The sequence below is a fragment of the Diadema antillarum genome, unplaced genomic scaffold (genome assembly GCF_040938485.1).
Source record: "Diadema antillarum isolate AM-2024a unplaced genomic scaffold, OU_Dant_1.0 seq00000508_RagTag, whole genome shotgun sequence".
In the NCBI taxonomy this organism is placed as follows: Eukaryota; Metazoa; Echinodermata; class Echinoidea; order Diadematoida; family Diadematidae; genus Diadema; species Diadema antillarum.
The window spans coordinates 373,460-392,870 of record NW_027271463.1 but is presented as its reverse complement, the minus strand read 5'-3'; the positions used below and the strand labels follow the sequence as shown (position 1 = coordinate 392,870).

General features: G+C 40.5%; 1 protein-coding gene across 1 annotated transcript; it reads left to right on the top strand.

Moving 5' to 3' along the window:
• Window positions 1-3,275: 3,275 nt before the first annotated feature.
• On the top strand, window positions 3,276-17,652 carry LOC139734073 (uncharacterized). The gene is made up of 2 exons (XM_071644887.1): window positions 3,276-4,833; window positions 16,682-17,652. Exons 1-2 carry the CDS (start codon window positions 3,276-3,278, stop codon window positions 17,650-17,652), a joined length of 2,529 nt encoding a protein of 842 aa, XP_071500988.1.
• The last annotated feature ends 1,759 nt before the right edge of the window (window positions 17,653-19,411 follow it).

The window sequence follows — 19,411 nt, the reverse complement described above, 5'->3', positions numbered from 1 at the left end:
TTGCACTGTATTCAAAGCACACTGTTCCGTCAGTAGGGCTAAGAATCTCCTTCGTCAGATAATGCTCTCATAGCGTAATGTGTTGCCATACTTCTTAGTGTGTTAATGGGATTTTGATGGGACTCTTTTAAAATTCGTAGAGGATTTAGGTTTATAATAAAAAAACAAACAAACATGAAATTGACATGAAATGGTTTGGTTTTTCTGTGATTTATGTGTTTGGTCCTTTTTTATGATTCTTTTTTTTTATGAGTTTTCATGTGTCCGTGTGTGGTTATGCTTCAATACTCAATTCTTGGCTGGAGTGATCCTAGCCTGTATACTAAGTAATTATCCGGGGGAAAAAAAAAGAAAAAAGGTTAGAAGTCCTTTCCATTATGGCTGATATAGACATTAACATAGAGAACAGAACCCATACCGAACAGGTCTATAATGGTGGTGTGAAAACGTGCGACATAGCCCTTTATATTGGTCATAGTAAATCACCGACTTCTATTTCCATCTCTCTATAGAAAGGTGAGAAAGAAAGAAGTCACCGGATGACTGGCTAGGAATTGAAGCATGACTATCTGGCATTTATTTTGGCAGACAAATGACCACTCCTCCTCTTAGTACCAAACCAAGGAAGTTAAAGAGATTGAGTTCCGACTGGCTGTAATTATTCAAACAGTTGACAGTTTTCTATTGATGTACAAAAGAATTCCACAGGTGCATTATGTGCCTTTGATGAGCGATGTTCGATGTCGTCGTCTTGCTGAGCAATCTGAGGATTCATTTTGAACGTTAAAAAATTAATGTTGGCAATATTTTGCTTTTTTTGTCTATCAAATGAAAGGAAATCTCACTTAAAGGGGTTGGCTAGTAACTGATCAGTGGGAATGCTGGGGAATGATTTTTCCAATTCTTTTGGGATTCATTTAAGAGTACATTATGGTATCTATTGTTGTGTGAAAATTATTTGCTTCAGAACGTTCTCATATTCAAGTAATGTGCAGATTAATGCCCCGTCACTGACCAGGCACGCTAACCTGGAAACATTAAACTGCACATTACTTGAATATGAGACCGTTCTGAAGCATATACTTTTCACACAACAATAGATATATAATGTACTCTTACATGAATACCACAAGAATTGGAACAATCATCCCCCAGCATTCCCACTGATTCCCAGTGATCAGTTACTAGCCATCCCCTTTTATCATAAAGCAATTTAAACAAGAGTCAATTCTGTCAAGAAATATTTGCAAAGTGTAAATCGGTGCTGTATCATGTGAAAGTGTCTAAAACTGTACCCTCCTGGAAAGCCGATTTTGTCACTTTTCCACATAATTCCGACAAATAAAACTGATATGGAACAATCTCAAGTATAATTCTTTATCAATATATATATCGGCTTAGTGCCCGGGCATGCCCAGTTGAGAAATTTTCATTTCTGTGTCGTCGTTTGAGCAATTTCTTTTCGCGCTCCCCCTGTCTTTACCATTATACACATCACCTAGCTTTTGTTAGTAGGGGTAGCAAAAGTAATTGCCATCACAAAGACATAATTATCTACCTTGGAAAGTGGCTGGTGATTATGCAATGAGACACGAGTTAGTTGTCTTCTTATCTACCAGATCCAGTTTCGCACGTGCTTCGTATATTTTCGAGTGGCGGCATCGAATGAGAGTTCGAAGGAAATAAGACAGTTGTGACTCCATTTTCTTGAACCTCCTTTACCAAACACAACACCGCACGGGAGTACACGATGGATTTTATAGAGAGAAGGTCACTTCTCGGTCACTCCTTGAAATATGAGGATCGGACATTATATTCCGAAAACGATTCAAATCCATGAACGTTCACAGCAGACAAGGCGCATTGCAAGAGAATGAGAGAGGTGTGTATACGCGCTATTTTCAGTACGATGTGATCTGGGCCCCCATTTCCTTAAAAAAGGTATAAAAATGCTATGATAGCATCTTTTCCTTGTATGCATGGTAACGTCAAGAATCCAGCTTCCTGATTGGCTGCTGTTACTTTTTAGCAAGAAATGCCTGATCCGTCAATGACTCTGATTGTCGAACGCAAGAGATCAGACTGCGTCCCGCGGATTCTAGAATGTGATCTGAAAACCCCTTAGTTAAATCCCAAACTATACTCGGTTGTAGCCAAGTTTTGTCGTGTGTTGTTGTTGTTTTTTTTTAGTGTTGGTGGTATTAACGAGGAGAGCTTTCTATAAACAATTTTTAAACTCTCTACAATGATTGCTTCCATTTGTATATCCAGTAAGCAGAGATAGAAATTGTGACGAATGATTTATTTTAGAATTATGTCATACCTTTTCTGTCAATCATTTAAGTGCACATCGTTATCCCTTTGGTAATTTCTTACCATGCTTATGAGACTAAGAGGCTTTGAAAGATCTAAACATACACTCACTCAGAAAGAAAAAGGAAGCACTACTGAGGAGTCATTCCCTCGTTAGGTTGGAATAATCAGCTTCAATTAGCTTGCTGGGTTTGGGGTTGAGTCAGAGCCATCTCTTTGGAAAACATCTCATACGTGTTGCCATGCTGCATCCACAACATAAGCAATGAAACGGCCAAATTTCAGGCGGTCTGGCGTCATAATCAGCATTTTTGTGGATTCGTCAGTTGTTGCCCTATCCAACTCTCGATCCAAACTCTCCCTCTCTCTCTTTTCTACGATATCTCTATCCGAACGATGACAATAAGCGATTTGGCTGAAGTACCTCAATAATAGCAAAACCCATTGACGCTTTTTCTTATTTTCAGTCCATCGCGACTGCAACTCAAGCTTATTTCTTCACCACAAAATCGATGCCTCCGCGGCGGAGAGCTATCACAAAAGACGTCTGCTCGTTTGTTAACGCGTTTTTGCAGAGGCCAGCTATTTCGGCAACCTTTCCTCCACCCCTCAGCATTGTACTCGGCCGGCGAGTCAAATCAAGAGTGTGGACTCTCTGATCGCCTCCTCTTCTCCTCCCAGGATCTCACCGAATCTTGTTTCTTTAAAATGCACTGGAAAAGGAGATAAATTAACCTCTTATTTCAACTGTCATGAAGGACTTGATGTTTTCTCAGCATTGCTGATCTGAAGAAGCGGCTAAAAATAGGAAGTAGCCAGAAGACGAACGTTACAGAACAGGCGAAGCCGAGTCCTCGGGGAGAAGATAAAAGCTTTGTTAAGACATTTTCATCAATGGAGATTACTTGGGCCCTAGTCCATGCAGTCTACGGGTATTAACGACGCTTTTGGGGACATTTATCATGGCGGAAGTCTCTAAGACGAAAGAGACGAAAGATTTTGAAGAATGCGAACCGAGCGACAAAAATGACTTTATTCCCTCGCTGGACGATGCAATGACAATATTTGCCGAATACGACAACACCGTGTCTCTGTACACCCAGACTACAAGTGAGAGAGAAGAAAGATCTGTCACCCCTGATCTTGAACTTTTCGTCGAGAGCCGCAAACTCTATTGTGAAAAGCTGCCAGAGGGTAAAAGTGGAGAGAATAAAGCCGTAATTTTGTTTACTAATTCTCTCAGATGCGTGGATCAGCTAGCAATCGATTCTCGTCGCATTCAGGCGAATAACATTCAGAATACAGTACCGCATTCAGTGAAAGAGTCAAGGAAAGACCATGAGACCACCTACAACAGGCCGCTAAACAAGGTCCCGGTAGGGGACAGACACTATCCGGACTGCGAAGTTGCCTGCAGCCAGACTGACGTGAATCCAGATAGAGAATCCAGCGGTGTGGTGTTGAGGAGGATCGGCGTAGAACCCGGTCCTTTCGGAGAGCAAGTGACAACACCAGGCCCCAACGAATCTCGGCAAAATCTAGCTGAGTCGAATAGAGACGGAAATAATGTCATAATGGTGCATACAGACAACGTGGATCGAGGGACTGGAAACACCGACAAAGTTCTTCACGGACACAACCATGGGATGACTAAAAGGCGACACTCGTCGGCTAACATGGCGGGGGATGATCTCATTGGTTTCGCTAAAAAGTTGTCTGCAAAGGGATCAAATGAAAAAGACTTCGTCAAATCGTCCCCAAGGAATGACATAGACAAGAATTTAGAAAACGGACTACCTTCAAGTGTTATGAAGAGCAGTAACAACAACAACGATTCAGACTTCATAGATTCTATGTCAAAGAAAAGTCCAAGGCCTACAATCACTCCCCCGAGTCACAGGTCCGTGTCCTTACCAAACACGCCCAGGGATCCACCGCTCAATGACTCCAAGCCAACCCGTCGCCCTCGCCGCTACTCGCTGGCCGACATTAGTAACATGGGTCTGAGCGTCGTCCAGGACCAATCGTTTGCACGAGAAATCCGGCAGCACCAGCTACTGCTGCAAAACAAACACCGTCAACCACCGATATGCGAGCAATCCGACGAGGCCGACGTCGAAGAGACAAACGAATCAGCGTGCGCACCGTCAAAGACTGCGGACTTGACGTCGCCCGATGAGCGAGCACGCTACCTACAGCGGCGCCGGGCGTCCCAGGGTTCGATCCCGCACATCCTCCCCAATCTACATCTTCCGCGATCACCAAGCATCAGCAAAAGTTCCTCCTTGGAGACCGTGTCGACGGCGACACCACTGATCAGCGTCACCGTGGATGAAGAGGTGCCGTCGTCTCCAAAGCAATCTAGCGACGACTCCACGATGTCGAATGCCGAGAGCGAGAGACGCCTTGCCATGTATCGACGAAGTAAAAGACGGTCATCATGGGCGTGTACCGGAACTCATTCGAATGTCAAACCCATCTCAACGTTGACCCTTCTTCGAGAGACCTCTTACCACGGCGGTGAGTATAGTTTACAGTATAACTGTGAACTTACGTGTCATCTGCACTGTTGAAGTTCGCCTATATGAAAAGTGGCATATCAATATAGTGACTCCGGTTGATACCAACACACTTCCAACAGATTAAGCCATTTGAATGGAAAATATTATGCATCGTATTTTATTCATTTATCGTGCAGTGCCCAATTCATACCCAACGCGTCAAATTGTTGCATTGCTAAAGGCTAACCCAACTCTCTGACTGAAAAGTATGAAATAATTCTCACTTTTGGGATTCTGTCACTTCTGGTGCATTCAAGATGTCATATCCTTTTACATCTGCATTAATTAAAAACAAAATGATTCTAGCCAAACGTTATGTGAAGTAATTCAGGTTGCGTAACTTGGGTGTCGAGCAGCATTTTGTAACATATTCTAGTTGGAGAAACTGCCGCATGATTTTCACTACTTACTATCATGGTAGCTTTTATTTTTACCAAATGGATCTTTGTGATACTCTGTTTTGTAACCCAAACAGGTGTTATCATGTATTCCGTCTTTTTTACGTAATGCTTCAAAGCCATGAACATCGAAACGCAAAAAGTGCACGTTTTTAATATCTTTGTCAAAATACAATTACAATTCAGTCCCTTTTCGTGCCTGAACTATAATGTAATACGAATATGCATGAACAATCTTCATATTTTGTTCGAAGGTTTGCGGGGTGAAGTAACTGAGGGAGAAAGATTTGCGGTGACACCATCAATGGTGTCACCGCAAATCTTTCTCCCTCAATCTTCATATTGATAATTATTGAGAAAGATCGAAAGTTTATTTGTATTTTGTGAGAAATAAGTATTAGGGTTATAAGAGATATAATTGATATGATAGACAAAAGAATTACAGTAAAACCGATGAAAGACTCCTCATGATTACATGTACTTGAATTACTTGAAGGTCCTTAAAGCATCGCCATAAGGCAGGGGCGGATCCAGGAATTCCGTAAAGCGGCGCCCCTTTGATTACAAAATTAAAGGGGGCGCACGTGCCCCCCCCCCCATTTTAGCTTCTTATTTTTTGTTTTTGTTTTAATAAAAAAAAGGGGGCACCCGGTGGCGCCCCACCTGGATGCGCCACTGTAAAGATCAGCATTGCAAATTCCCCTGCCCCCTTAAAAAAATATAATATATATCCTGAAAATTAAAATGGTGTTATCACAGTGAAGCTTTGCCACAAGATGAATACTTGAGGTCAACGTTTGTAGAATCGAAGATAAAAACTGTTATCTTCTTCAATTTATTTAAAAGAATCGACTATTGTGGGCTTGCTAAGTATGCATAGTATCCGGCATATGAGTCGAGAAGGAAAACTAACAATAAAAGAAAAATCTCGACAGAAAACATGAAATTGATGACACCCTTATCCCATACAATTAAAAAAAAAGATTCAAATCTTTTCAAGATAATGTCAGAGACCGACTGAGAGGAAACGTGATTGGTTCACAGAACTCGACCTTGCAGAGAGAATGTAGTTGTCGATATCAGAACTGCGATGTATACTCGGCAGTTACAATACTTCTTGTATGAATCATTCTTGAAAACAGCTCAGTCTATCTGCTTGGCCATGGATGCTCGACAGAGTCTGTTTTAAGAACCACGACAACTCCGATTGATCCTTTCCAGAGACTTACTGAAGTTCTGGTATTATGAAAGGATTAGTCCTGAATGTGTAACATGTCCGGTCCTGTGCACTGTTCTGTGTTTTTATTAACCGCACAATAAGTAGACCGGAAGACCGACGATCTTTAACTCGACAAAGTAAATTTGACTCACTGGTCCGTAAGGATTGACAGCACTTGTCAAGAGAAAGTTCTTCCGGTATAGACAAATTTAAAGCCAAATTCTTTGTAGATATTTCGTCATAAAAAGATGAAATGAAAAAATGAAATCAAAGTTAGACTTACAAATACGCAAGTTTAATAATAAAGGAGCAACTGGTTTGGACAGACCAAACGCTGACTTGTGATCGGATACGTGATAACATTCCTCGTAATATTTTTTCTCACTTTCAAAACTAAGATAACGTAATGATTATAAGGAAAAAGAATTTGGACCCGTGGCTTCTGATCTTCAAACAGGCTTTTTAAAGTCATTTTATTACTGCTTGAACAGGCATACTTAAGGGACAGCGTGAACTTGTGCGTGATGCATGGGCAAGACTGAAAAATGTTGGACAAATTAGTGAGTCCTATTTATCGCTATGTTTTGGAGAACGCACGATACAGCTAAACATACTTATTGAGTATATCACAAAGTGTGTTACAAGTGAATCGTGGCGTGGAAACATTATGGAATACGGCGAGGCGTAGATGTCGTGTGATACACGTGTAATGGCATGTGCTGTTTATTTCTTGTAAAAAAAAAACAAGGAACAATGATGACGACTTCTATCAGTTGCGATTCAAAAAGCCCCTCTTCTGTATCCACAATACGTCTAACCATTGAATTCACGGTTATTCAGTTGGTCGTATTTTCATGCAAGACGGAGAATGAACAGCGGATGTATGCAAATTACTCGCTTCATCGAGGAGCAGTTATATGCATTACTTACGCCTCGAGTGTCATTTTTAAAACCCTTTTTGTCGCGATTGATGACAAGAGAATACAGAAAAATCAGTATAGTCTTGTCTCACAGACCTTGAGCGAACCTGTTTTTACCTTGGACAACTGACGTACAAGGATACCGCAGTACGTGTTTCGTGCACCACTTCCAATCAATCCATCAGACAATCCACTTCTTCTTTTTCTTTATTTCTTTTTTTTTGTCTATTCATTTGTATTTGGTGGTCAGATATATAATTGTATTACTATATTGCTTTTCTTTTCCACAGCATGACGTTTCTTCAAGGTTTACGAACCGATGTTTCTTATCTATACATAATGCCTTTTTCTGCCTTTCATCTGTATATTCATATATCTTGATAACTGTTGTTCTGTTTTGTTTTTTTCTTTTTGTTGGTAATCACTTCATTCAGTTCATCTAGTTATACAATCTACGTAGGCCCTACTTATTCGTTCATGTTTCAGTAAGTGATGATGCTATAGCAAGACCGATTAAACCGTCGTAGGCCTACATCATCATGCATGTATTGTTTGATGAAATATAATGGAATGAGTTGAATACAGACGTAAGAGGAAGTGTGAGCATAATAACTTATAATAGATAGGTGAACTTGGGAAAAATAAGAAAACAGAATAGATGCGAGTTGATATTTTCGTCATATCAGAAGCAATACGGCTAATCTCATCAGAGATACGATACGAGTTTAACGGACAGACCACATCACTTACTTCAATGACATCATAACTATATCATTTATCCCTTCCTGATTCCATTCCACGTGGAGTTTGAGAATATTGTTATCTTGAGGATCTTCGAGTGATATCGTCCTTACTTTTTTATTGGAAGTAAGCTATGGACATGCCATATACCTGGGATTTTTGTAATGAGCAATACGCCCCCCCCCCCAAAAAAAAAAAATATATATATATACATCCCTGTCCCATGCATCATAGACCAATAAGAGACGAATCTGAGTCTAAAATGCAAACATTCTCACCTACTAAATGTTCCACCTTTTGCAAGTGGAAACACACTCATAACTCAATATTGCATTCTCCAAACAGTTAAATGTAAAAAAAACAAACAAACAGTAATTTCTTTTGATTTCCGTAAGAAAATAACAATATTTTCTGCATTCAGAAACGGCAGAAGTCTGCCCTCAACATGGGGAGGGGGAGGCAAAAGATAAGTTGGGATCATCGCCAAGGGTCTGAATATCAGGCTAAGTCGATCAATACGAAGCTACTCCGACTTCTTGCCAGTCCATTAACCAGTAACCACCCTGTTTCTGCCAGTAGCTTCTCGGATCGATGTTGTGCAGCTAACTATTGTGATCAAATCACAAACTCGTTTCGATCATGACACATAGGGATTATCGAGGGGATTAGAGGTATTCTTGCCCGGTTGAATGGGGAAAATTTATCGCAATGTCGTCGTTTGCAACAATTTCGATTTATCCCATCTTCACGGGCGAACTTCTCAAGGCCTCGGTCCGTGGCGCAGTGGCGTATCTAGGGAAAACGGCGCCCGGGGCAAGCGCGAAAATTGCGCCCCTAACTGATGATTTCTGAAAAAGTGTTCAACCCCGACCCGATCCCGGTAGGGACTTTAAAAAAAAGGTCCGCATGATATGCTTTTTCAAGCACCTAAGAGGGGTCTTTTGAGGGTGATTTAAATGAAATAAATTTTAATAAATTTTGGCGAGCGAGCGCAGCGAGCGAGCCGAAAATTATTGTATTTCAGCTTACAAAACATGGAATTCATGTCATTTTTTCTTATTAAATCTTATAATTCTAATCTAGATATAGTGACGGCCTTATAGATAACGATTGATACCAACAAACTAAGGACTTGAAAAAATACTCTAAATTAGTATATATGCGCGAGTCAGCCGAAATTTGTATACTTCTGTGTCATCATTACGTTTTGTTCTTATCTTCTTCTTTTTTTTGATAAATTTAGGCGAGCGAGCACAGCGAGCGAGCCGAAAATTTTTGTATTTCAGCTTACAAAACATGGAATTCATGTCATTTTTTCTTATTAAATCTTACAATTCTAATCTAGATATAGTGACGGACTTATAGATAACGATTTATACCAACAAACTAAGGACTTGAAAAAATACTCTAAATTAGTATATATGCGCGAGTCAGCCGAAATTTGTATATTTCTGCGTCATCATTACGTTTTGTTCTTATCTTTTTTTTTTTGATAAATCTTGGCGAGCGAGCGCAGCGAGCGAGCCGAAAACTTGTGTATTTCAGCTTACAAAACATGGAATTCTTGTTGTTTTTTGCTTATTAAATCTTACAATTCTAATCAAGATATAGTGACGGCTTTAGAGATAACGATTTATACAACAAACTAAGGACTTGAAAAAATACTCTAAATTAGTATGCGCGAGTAAGTAGAAATTTGTTTATTTCCGCGTCATCATCACGTTTTGTTTTTATCTTCTTCTTTTTTTGATAAATTTTGGCGAGCGAGCGCAGCGAGCGAGCCGAAAATTTTTGTATTTCAGCTTACAAAACATGGAATTCTTGTCTTTTTTGCTTATCAAATCTTACAATTCTAATCAAGATATAGTGACGGCCTTATAGATAACGATTCATACCAACAAACTGAGGACTTGAAAAATACTCTAAATTTGTATGCGCGAGTAATGAGTCGACATTTGTATATTTCTGCGTCATCATCACGTTTTGTTCTTTTTTTTTTGTTAATTTTTGGCGAGCGAGCCGAAAAGTTTTGTATTTCAGCTTACAAAACATGGAATTCGGAATTCTTGTGTGAACACAATAACACAATAAACATTGTTATTTGTCCGCGTCATCATTATGTTTTGTTTTTATCTTGTTTGATTTGGTTTTCTGCCCCCTTCTCCGTCCCCCCCCCCCCCCCCCTCCTCCCCCGTCCGGGCGAGTTTTGTTTTGTTTTTTTTTTCCCTCCTCCTTCTTCTTCTTCTTCTTCCTTTTTTTTTTCGTTTTTTCGTTTTTTTTGCGCCCCCAAGGAGTGGCGCCCGGGGCACGTGCCCCCCTTGCCCCCCCCCCCCCTAGATACGCCACTGCCGTGGCGTTTTATTGGAGTCGTATCGGACCAGACCTGCAGACGCCATTTTATCAGCACAAACTATAATTATATCATCATAATTGAAAGGGGGTGAAATGTTTTTCACTGATTAGCTATATGAGACTTCCTCAGATTGCATACATGCTTTAGATTTGGCCACAAGTAGAGCAACATTTATTCCATCGTTGTTTTATTTGAGTAAGACTATGATGAGAAGCAACAAACCAATAAGCTTAGATTAGAAATGTTCAACTAGGGGAAATCAACAAGCGAGCGATGCTTGATTTAGCATGCATTTTCTTCAGTTGCACTGATGATCATGCATGATTTGAGTTTTGATTGATCAAATAATTTGTGAAAAACGGATAAGTTTCGCTAGATCAGCCAAACGCAAAGAAAGAAAGAAAAAGAAACAAATTTATATGATCTATGTTGTTGTTTTGTGTGTGTGTGTGTGTGTGTGTGTGTGTGTGTGTGTTTGCTCGCTCAAGTCTGAAAGAAATAAGATACATTTTTAATTTGTCGTCAAATAAGGCAAAAATATAAGTTTCCAACTTAAAAACTTACTGCAAAGTACGTTTCCATTGTGGATTTTCCCCAATAGATAGATAGATAGATGGATAAATAGATAGATAGATAGATAGATAGATAGATAGATAGATAGATAGATAGATACTAGTCTTTATGTAAAGGCAAATCATATTCATATCTGAAAACACAATGATATGCAGTTTTGGGAGAGATTTATTTAAGTCCAAAATAAAAATTACATCGATAGTAATTACAACAACAACAACAATGATGATAATAATATAATAATAATGATAATAATAATGATAATAATGATAATGATGATGATAATGATAATAACAATGATAGTAATGATGTAAATGATAATAAATAGTGATAATGATGATAAAAAGAAATGAATGACTTTATCCATTATTCCATTAACTTCTATAAGTTGAACAATAAGTCTGATATTTAATATCCTTTGTATACATATTTGTAGCGAGTGGTACGGTTTGTTTTTGTCTTTGTTTTCTGCTATATCTAACAGCAGCAGTGTAATTAAACATACAGATTAGAAGATCGATACCAAGAAAATGTGAAGCTATTGTCTATGGTCCTGACACACAACCTTAAGTATACTCGTCCGCATGCTTGCTTCATGTCTTGAGACTGGCGACCTTAATAGTCATGTTCTGAAGTCATCATGGATAGCTTTGTAGTGTCCCGTAATCCGCCCCCACAAATCATTGCCTGCTGAATGAGGGTGACGTGTAAGTTAGCTCCATCATAGGGTATGGAAAGCATTTAAAGATCCAATTCCGAGAAAGATGGTATGATAACTGTTGCAGTTTCTTTCAAAGTTTAACAATAAATTGTCATGAATCGTTATTAAGTTTGTGTACAGGGGGTGGTACGTGTTGCAATAACAGCACCGTCGAAAATGCGTGGCCTTATACAGCGACATGAGACGACTCTCTTTAGATGTGTAAAAATACATTGTATCTATATAAAGGTGACGCCACATTGTTGAAGCATTTATGAGCAGATAAGGCATAACCGGCCTCCTCATCCCATTTTCCTCTCTCCCTCTTCCCTCTTTTTCTCCTCACTTTCCTGTTCACTGTCCTATAAATATCTCTCTTAGATCAGGGAGGTGACAACTCTCTTCTCAGATACATTTATATGCACATGATTGTGGCGTCACACTGTCCCGAGATTGACACAGGATGGCAATACTAATGCGGAATTTTCATTTTCGTACGAAGTTGGCCCCGAACATTGTCTAACGTATGGTGCTCACACAGGGTCACACGATAGTACCCGAACCACCCACAAAGGCTATAGAAGACACACGAAGATGTGAATCTTTTTGCAAGAAGTTTACCCGAAGGACTCGCAAAGGAAATAACACAACGCATGGCTACTACAAGATTTTGCCGCCGCTGTCGAAGTTTCTGCGGAAGACTGAGAAATTTCGGCTTTAACACGATGCCTTTACGAATGGCCCGATGTTTATACGATCATAGCCGAATATGAAAATATGAGTAATTGTGTGTCCATCTTTGCTCACAATTTCGAGAGGGATGACGCCTGCTGTCTGGAATTATTTGTTCCGAAATAGACATTTTCTGTAGTGTATTACAATGATAGTGGATAATAATTTTCGTACAGCCTAGGGAAGCACTTCGTTCATCTGCTATCTCCATTTAAGTTCCACTGGCAGAAATTCACTTTGTGGTTATTAAGGGCAACTTCTGAGAACAAAGCATACATAGAATATTTGAGTACTCTATCGAAACCTATGTCAACTGCATATCCCACATCGCTTATTTCCTGGAGTTCGTTCCATCACAATGCTTGTATAACTGTACTCATGCGGCCTACATGAGCAAGGACATCTATTGTGTACGTAGGCCTATCCAACCACTTGCTCTCTTCTACCCAACATCTATCCAAGTCAGTCATGTTATCATCGTCATCATCATCATTATTATTATCATTACCATCATCATCATCATCCTCACACAAATGAAGACGGATGTCCATAACACAGTGATAAACCTCACTCCCTTATGAGGGGGTAGCCAAGATGAAATGCTTCGCTACATTTTCCCTGTTCATTTAATGAGTGATACGCCGAAGCCGAAGAATAGGGTCTACAATTATGGTGGCCCTGAAGGGGCATCTTCAATCTAGATGTTACAATGGGGGTTTGTCGCCTTGGTGAATCAACAAGTGTCTCGGTATTGTGTTCAGAGCAGTGGGCTCATTGTATGTTCAATGACATCATTGAACATTCACAAACAGGAAGAAAAGGGAAAAACAAAAGCAACCGTCGTGTTGTGTGGCTTCACTAAAGCCATGTCATCCTATTACAGTGTTGTCACAGGTATCGTGACAGCTCAAACAAAGCACAGCTAGCCTTGGCCTGGATTCGCTGTGACTGAAACTCACATTCGCGTCACTGAATGATCAGATGCTATACTTTCGTCTCGGCTGCATATTATACAGTACATGCTTATAACATGTGTGTGTGTGTGTGTGTGTGTGTGCGTATGTGTGTAAGTAGGTATGTTTGTATGTGATGTAGTTTTCAATATTACACTTTGTGATTTGTCCTTATCAATCGAACACATGACTGTATGAATTATCAATTTTGATATACATCATTGTGATAATATGAATGAAATCTCAATAAAGATTACGGGACACTTAACATGCTTAATCGGCCCACGCCCTAGAGTGCAATCCACTAGATGTTGATTAAAATATAGAGTAAAATCAAATAAAAACAAAATACTGGAAGATTCATTAAAATTGGACATGAAGTAAGCAAGTTGTAACGTTTTCGTGAAAGTTTTCGTGTAATTTCATTGGACAGTGATATTGAACACAGCAACGATACTGCGCAAATTAGATGACTTGATGATAGATTCATACACTTAGAATTCGTATCGCGAAAGGCCGAGTGGCTTCTAACTATGAAATTACAATGAGGCCATTTCAATGTAGGATCATCGTAGATGCATCATATTATATACATGTGGCAGGTCCATACGGTTTCACTAGATTGTCTTCGACACGCTACCGATACCGCGCTGGATTTGAGATCCTGCTGCACAATGTGGATTGAGATATATGAGTTTACAATAATTGTTTTGTATTCCTGCTTACTCCCTCTAATACTTCGAGGGGTGCTTTGTCAAACTATGTCGCAGCTAACTGTCAGACGATCCGCTATCATTACGTGATGTGACAAGAAGCAAGAAATCGTCAATTGTATCGCCTGCATGTACCCCGCGGGAAACATTTACTGTCCATTTTGCCCTTCTTCTTTCCTCTTCCTGCCTTTCTTGGTGAACCCATCCTAAAGTCAGCTGAAACTACATTATTTATGCGATCGGATGATGAGAGTTTGGAATGAATGGGGGTGTTTGAAAAGTTTGAAAAGAGATTGATAATGTGTCAAAAACAGGTTGATTGTGAGACGGTAATACACAAACACCTGTCTGAAGCCGAGGGTATAGGTTATATAAGTGCTATACATAGTCTGCCTTTCTATGGTTTCCTTTGACCAGGTTCCATCATAATGAGTGTCAAGAATAGAAAAGGGGCAGTGGAAAATAGCCAGACGTAAATAATCACCACAACAATAGTAGCACAGTAATGATCACTTGGTGGAGACAACATGTAGCGTTAATAGAACCACGAGGGAGGGAGAGCTCTCCCACTAGCCAACCTGCCTGATAAAACTTTCAACTTGCATCCACCAGTTCAGAGTTAGCTCAAGAGCACCCTGGGTAACAATTAATTACCTTTATTTTTCTTTTCTTTTCGCAGTAGACTAGGTATTTCACTCGTTTTAGAAACGATAATGCCAAAGTTTGTCCGACGTATTTATAGATCCATCAATCATGTTCAAACGAAGGAAGAACTTGAGTGTGGCCAGAATGGTCTGTCAATTAACGCCCTGGAATGTATCTAGTTCATTATTTTGCATTGTTCATACATATTAGCAATCGCTTTCTAGTGATATTGCTGAATGCCACTTTTGCTGTCAGGTGGTTATACTGGCAAGCACCATTTACACGGATTACTTGAATAATCGTTACATCCCAGATGCTTATCTCAGTGACTTAAAAAAAAAACATGCCCTATAGACCCTGTTGGTATGAATGACTTTTTACTGCTCATGTGCAACATGAGGAACTCTGGACTGGCATGATTAGTTTGCTTGCCTGTTATTGCCCACTTTTTGTGTGCCGACAAGGAGCCTTTCCGTCTGCCTCAGTTGAAGACCACGTAGCATTGTAGACGCCTGAATTTCTTGTAGTCATTTTCTTTCTTTCTTTCTTTCTTTTTGCATGGAGGCTTATCCATTCGCTTGCCACAATTTCGCAATTACGATTGTGATGGTTTGAAAAAAAATGTGCTAACATCACTTTTTTAAACAGGTGAATATAATGAAGACAGATCCACTGGCTGCGGTGTCCAAAGAATGTACTTTTCCATGGGCAGTAGGTCACCTAACTCGAACAATAAAACCAATTATGTTTCTCATGTCAATCTATTGATTTTTTGTGTTGTTGTTGGGATTTTTTTTTTTCGTCGACAAGTCAAACCTGGTGTAATAGCAGAGATAGAGGTCGTGAGCAGGCATGACACCTTTTGTCTAGGTGTGATTTAATTTGCTGCTGACCTCCCTTGGAGGCTGAGAAAACCCATCGTGAGCAAGACACCGGCATCTTTCTTGATCAATGCATTGTGCGCCAGACGGGGCCTTTTCGCGCGAGGCTATTGAGGTTGGATGTGATTTGCGTCATTGCTGATGTGGCGTCGTTATTAGAATTCTTTGCCTTGCTAAAATCTCTACGATGAGTTAACCAACGCAAATGCACGAAGGTCGTCGTGTTTATCACCCCGTTCCTATGGCTACGGAAAGTTTAGTATTGGTGCCGCCGAGAAAACTACATGAACATTTCTTCACCTTCACGACCTTTCCATCAGGTCCCAAAAGTCAAAATAGGCAAAGTATAAGATCTTGTCTATTCGAGCTCCTAGGTACTAGAAGGCGAGATGTAAGATGGCGCTTCTCGATTTCTCTGGTCCAAGAAGACAAGAAAGTGAGTTCTGAGATTTCGTCTTCTCGATTTCTGGGCTCCGCGAAGGTGAGATCTATATCTCGACTTCTCGCTTTCTCGAAGACGAGATCTCACAACTCCTTTTTTTTCACCTTCTCTGATCCAAGAAGTTGAGAGGACGCGACCTCGTATTTCGCCCTCTCGTGTTCTCGGACCCGAAAAGTCAAGAAGACAAGACCTGTCCTTCCTCCGTCTCAAATCCCCCTTCTCTCTCTCTCTCTCTCTCTCTCTCTCTCTCTTCAAAGATGGAACCAGAGGGATAAAGGGGTTAATGGCCTCCATGATACTGATATCCAAATGCAAGAATTATGGTTCTTCTTCATAGTTATTCACGTCATCTTTTTTTTTCAATTGTAAAAACCACAATAAAAATCACAATTTCTCGTAGGTTTACCTAATCATATACAATTGTAGTGAAAATCACTGTAAAATCAATTAAACAGCACCACAGCTCACTAAAATCGTGTAAGGTCGAAACATTATATAAGTGACGTGTTTTCTATCTTTTCTCTTCACTTGTTACAGGATCTGAGCCATCGTTGAAGGCGTATCACGACCCTTACAGGCTCACTGTTCATTTCATCACAGACCCCGGTCAGTCGGACAAGCTTCGCAACCTTCTCCGGCCTCTGACGAAGGCGATCGTATCTCGACTCGCCATCTTTAACTACGCCGAGCGCAGTGTGAACGCATCCGTCCTTCCACCCGACGATGACCAGAACAGTATCTTGGCTCTCGCCATCGTCGTGTTCATCGAGGAGGAGGTCGGTGCCGATCGTCTGGTCGGCGTCCAACGGTACCTGCAGCATGAACCATGGGCACTGCACCACCGTTCCGAGCTAGGTCCCAACGCGGCACCGTATCCTACTAATAACCAGGACTACTATGCACACGCTGACAATATGCCGCTCTGGGCAGTCCGACAAGTACACTGCGGCAAGGATCGCCTGCGATGTCAGCTCTTTGTCTCCGACGAACACTGGATCGGCATGATGCAGCTGTATGCCACCCTCCTCGGCCACGGCGTCCAGTACCAAAGAGAAGATTTCTGCTATTTCGTGGTTTACGAGAGTGTCGAACGCAATCTCGAAATCCAGTTAGCTCTGAAACGATTGCCTGCTGCCTATACGCCGCTTCCCTTAGAGGACGTCATCCTGCAATTCAAAGTCGACGACATCGGCCTACTAGTACCACTCCTGCCCAATGTCTGTAGTCCGATCAGCGAGAAGCGATGGCAGACGACCGACTTGGACGGCAACAAGATTCTCCTGCTCCTCCGAAAGAGCGACAAGAGCGGAAGGTCGACCCCGTGTCGCTCCGAGGCCGGCGATGTTTCAGTGTCCCCTGCGTTATCCGGCGTAAGCAGCAATGGCAGTGACGAATCCGTGTCGACGTCCGATAATGAACGACATGGACAGACACGTCAACGTGGTAATCATCGCCATCTCCGTAAACACTCAGCGCGACGTAACAGAGACTTGACGACTACTGTATGATGAACTTTAACCTCCCAATGCAACACAAAACGTCATATTAAGATTTCGCAAAAGCGGATGATCAGTGGTTAGTAGAAAAGATGGCGCTGTGGCTATTTGAATGCTTTAAACTATTTTTGATCAATTTCATGCCAATTTTCATTTTGCTGCTACTACTGATAGTTGCCTTAAATGTTGTATTTATTGTCCCCGACACATTTAGTTCTGTAGCTTTTGACACACAGAATTAGCTATCAGAATAAAAATAATATGGCAATTTGACAACGCATGATGCCACAGTAAATAGATATAGTGAAATATACTGAAACTATACATAATCCCCCAGCAGCAAAAGTGCATGTCTCATTCTGTGGAACAATGTGAGATCGTGTTGCTCACAGTGAAGTTTGATGTGATTGTCTGAATGTGAAGATGTGACTAAAGTGAATGACTTGCTATGCAATTATGAGAAACTGAATCATTCAGCTAAGACATGAGACTATCGTCAAGTCCACGTATACAAATTGAATTTGTGGAATTTATTGTGGTCCTTGTGCGGAAAAGCCAATACTCTGAAAAAAATGAAAACAAGTTACACTGAACGATGATACCATACGAGACACATATATTTCATATATATAGCAATGCAATCCCATTACAATACTGCTTGATTAATAAGTTGACATGTGTAGAATTTATACATGCTTTCTTTTTTTGTTCGGCTTCCTTGAGCCCCACTGATGCATTAAGGAGAAGCTGCCAAGTCATAATTTTTGTTCATTGTGATTTGTTAGACATTTTGAAAGCATTCTTATTCCTTATCCCAATCATTATAAATTCTGAAACTCTATACTCATTATAACTAATTTATAATTGTTCAAATGTATAAAAGTCTTAAAATCATCCGGAGGTCTCCTTAAAACTCATGATGTTCGGGTTCATCCCACGAGTTCGACACCCACGAGTCATACAGCCCACGATCTAGACATTGAAAAAAGGTCCATGACCCATACACCTACAAGCAATACAGTCCACAAGACATGCAGCCCATGAGCTAGACACCAATTAAAACATGCCCACTAGTTAGACACCAAGTAAAACAGACCCATTACCCAGACAGTGGTCAAAGAAGGCCCATGAGCATGACACTAACCAAATAAGGCCCATGAGCTCAACACTACGTACAAAATGTCCCATGATGTAATATCATGAAAATGGGCTCGTGGGCTTATAAATATTGCCTAATATCTATAGCTCGTAGAGCGTATTGCAAGTGAGCCTTTTTACTTGATGTCGAGCGCGTGGGCCTTGTTCACTTGGTGTCTAGCTCTTCGGCTGTATGACTCATGAGCTGTATACACGTGGGCTGTATGACTCGTGACAAGACTCGTTGGCTGTGTGACTCAATGAATGTCGAGCCCGTGATGTGCACCCAATTATTCATAGTATCTCCTCTACGTAAACAATTATCATCCTACAGTCTTGTTTAGTGACTAAAAGCTTCGCATCGATGTGACATGGTGAAAGAGATATACAAAAAATGTGGCATACGATTCAATTTCCCTCCCTGTATAGATCAAAGTATTTTACTTTGTACACTAAACTCTATTAAAGTTCATTCAAGTAGAAACAAGGAGAATTACTCCGATAAACTTTAGACCTAAACATGTTCCTTCGTAGTAACTACAAAGCGTCAACATAAAAAGAAAATCAGTTATATTTGGCCTTGCGTTCTTTATGTTTAAACAGACTAATGTATCGGCCGAGTGTACAAGCTGAT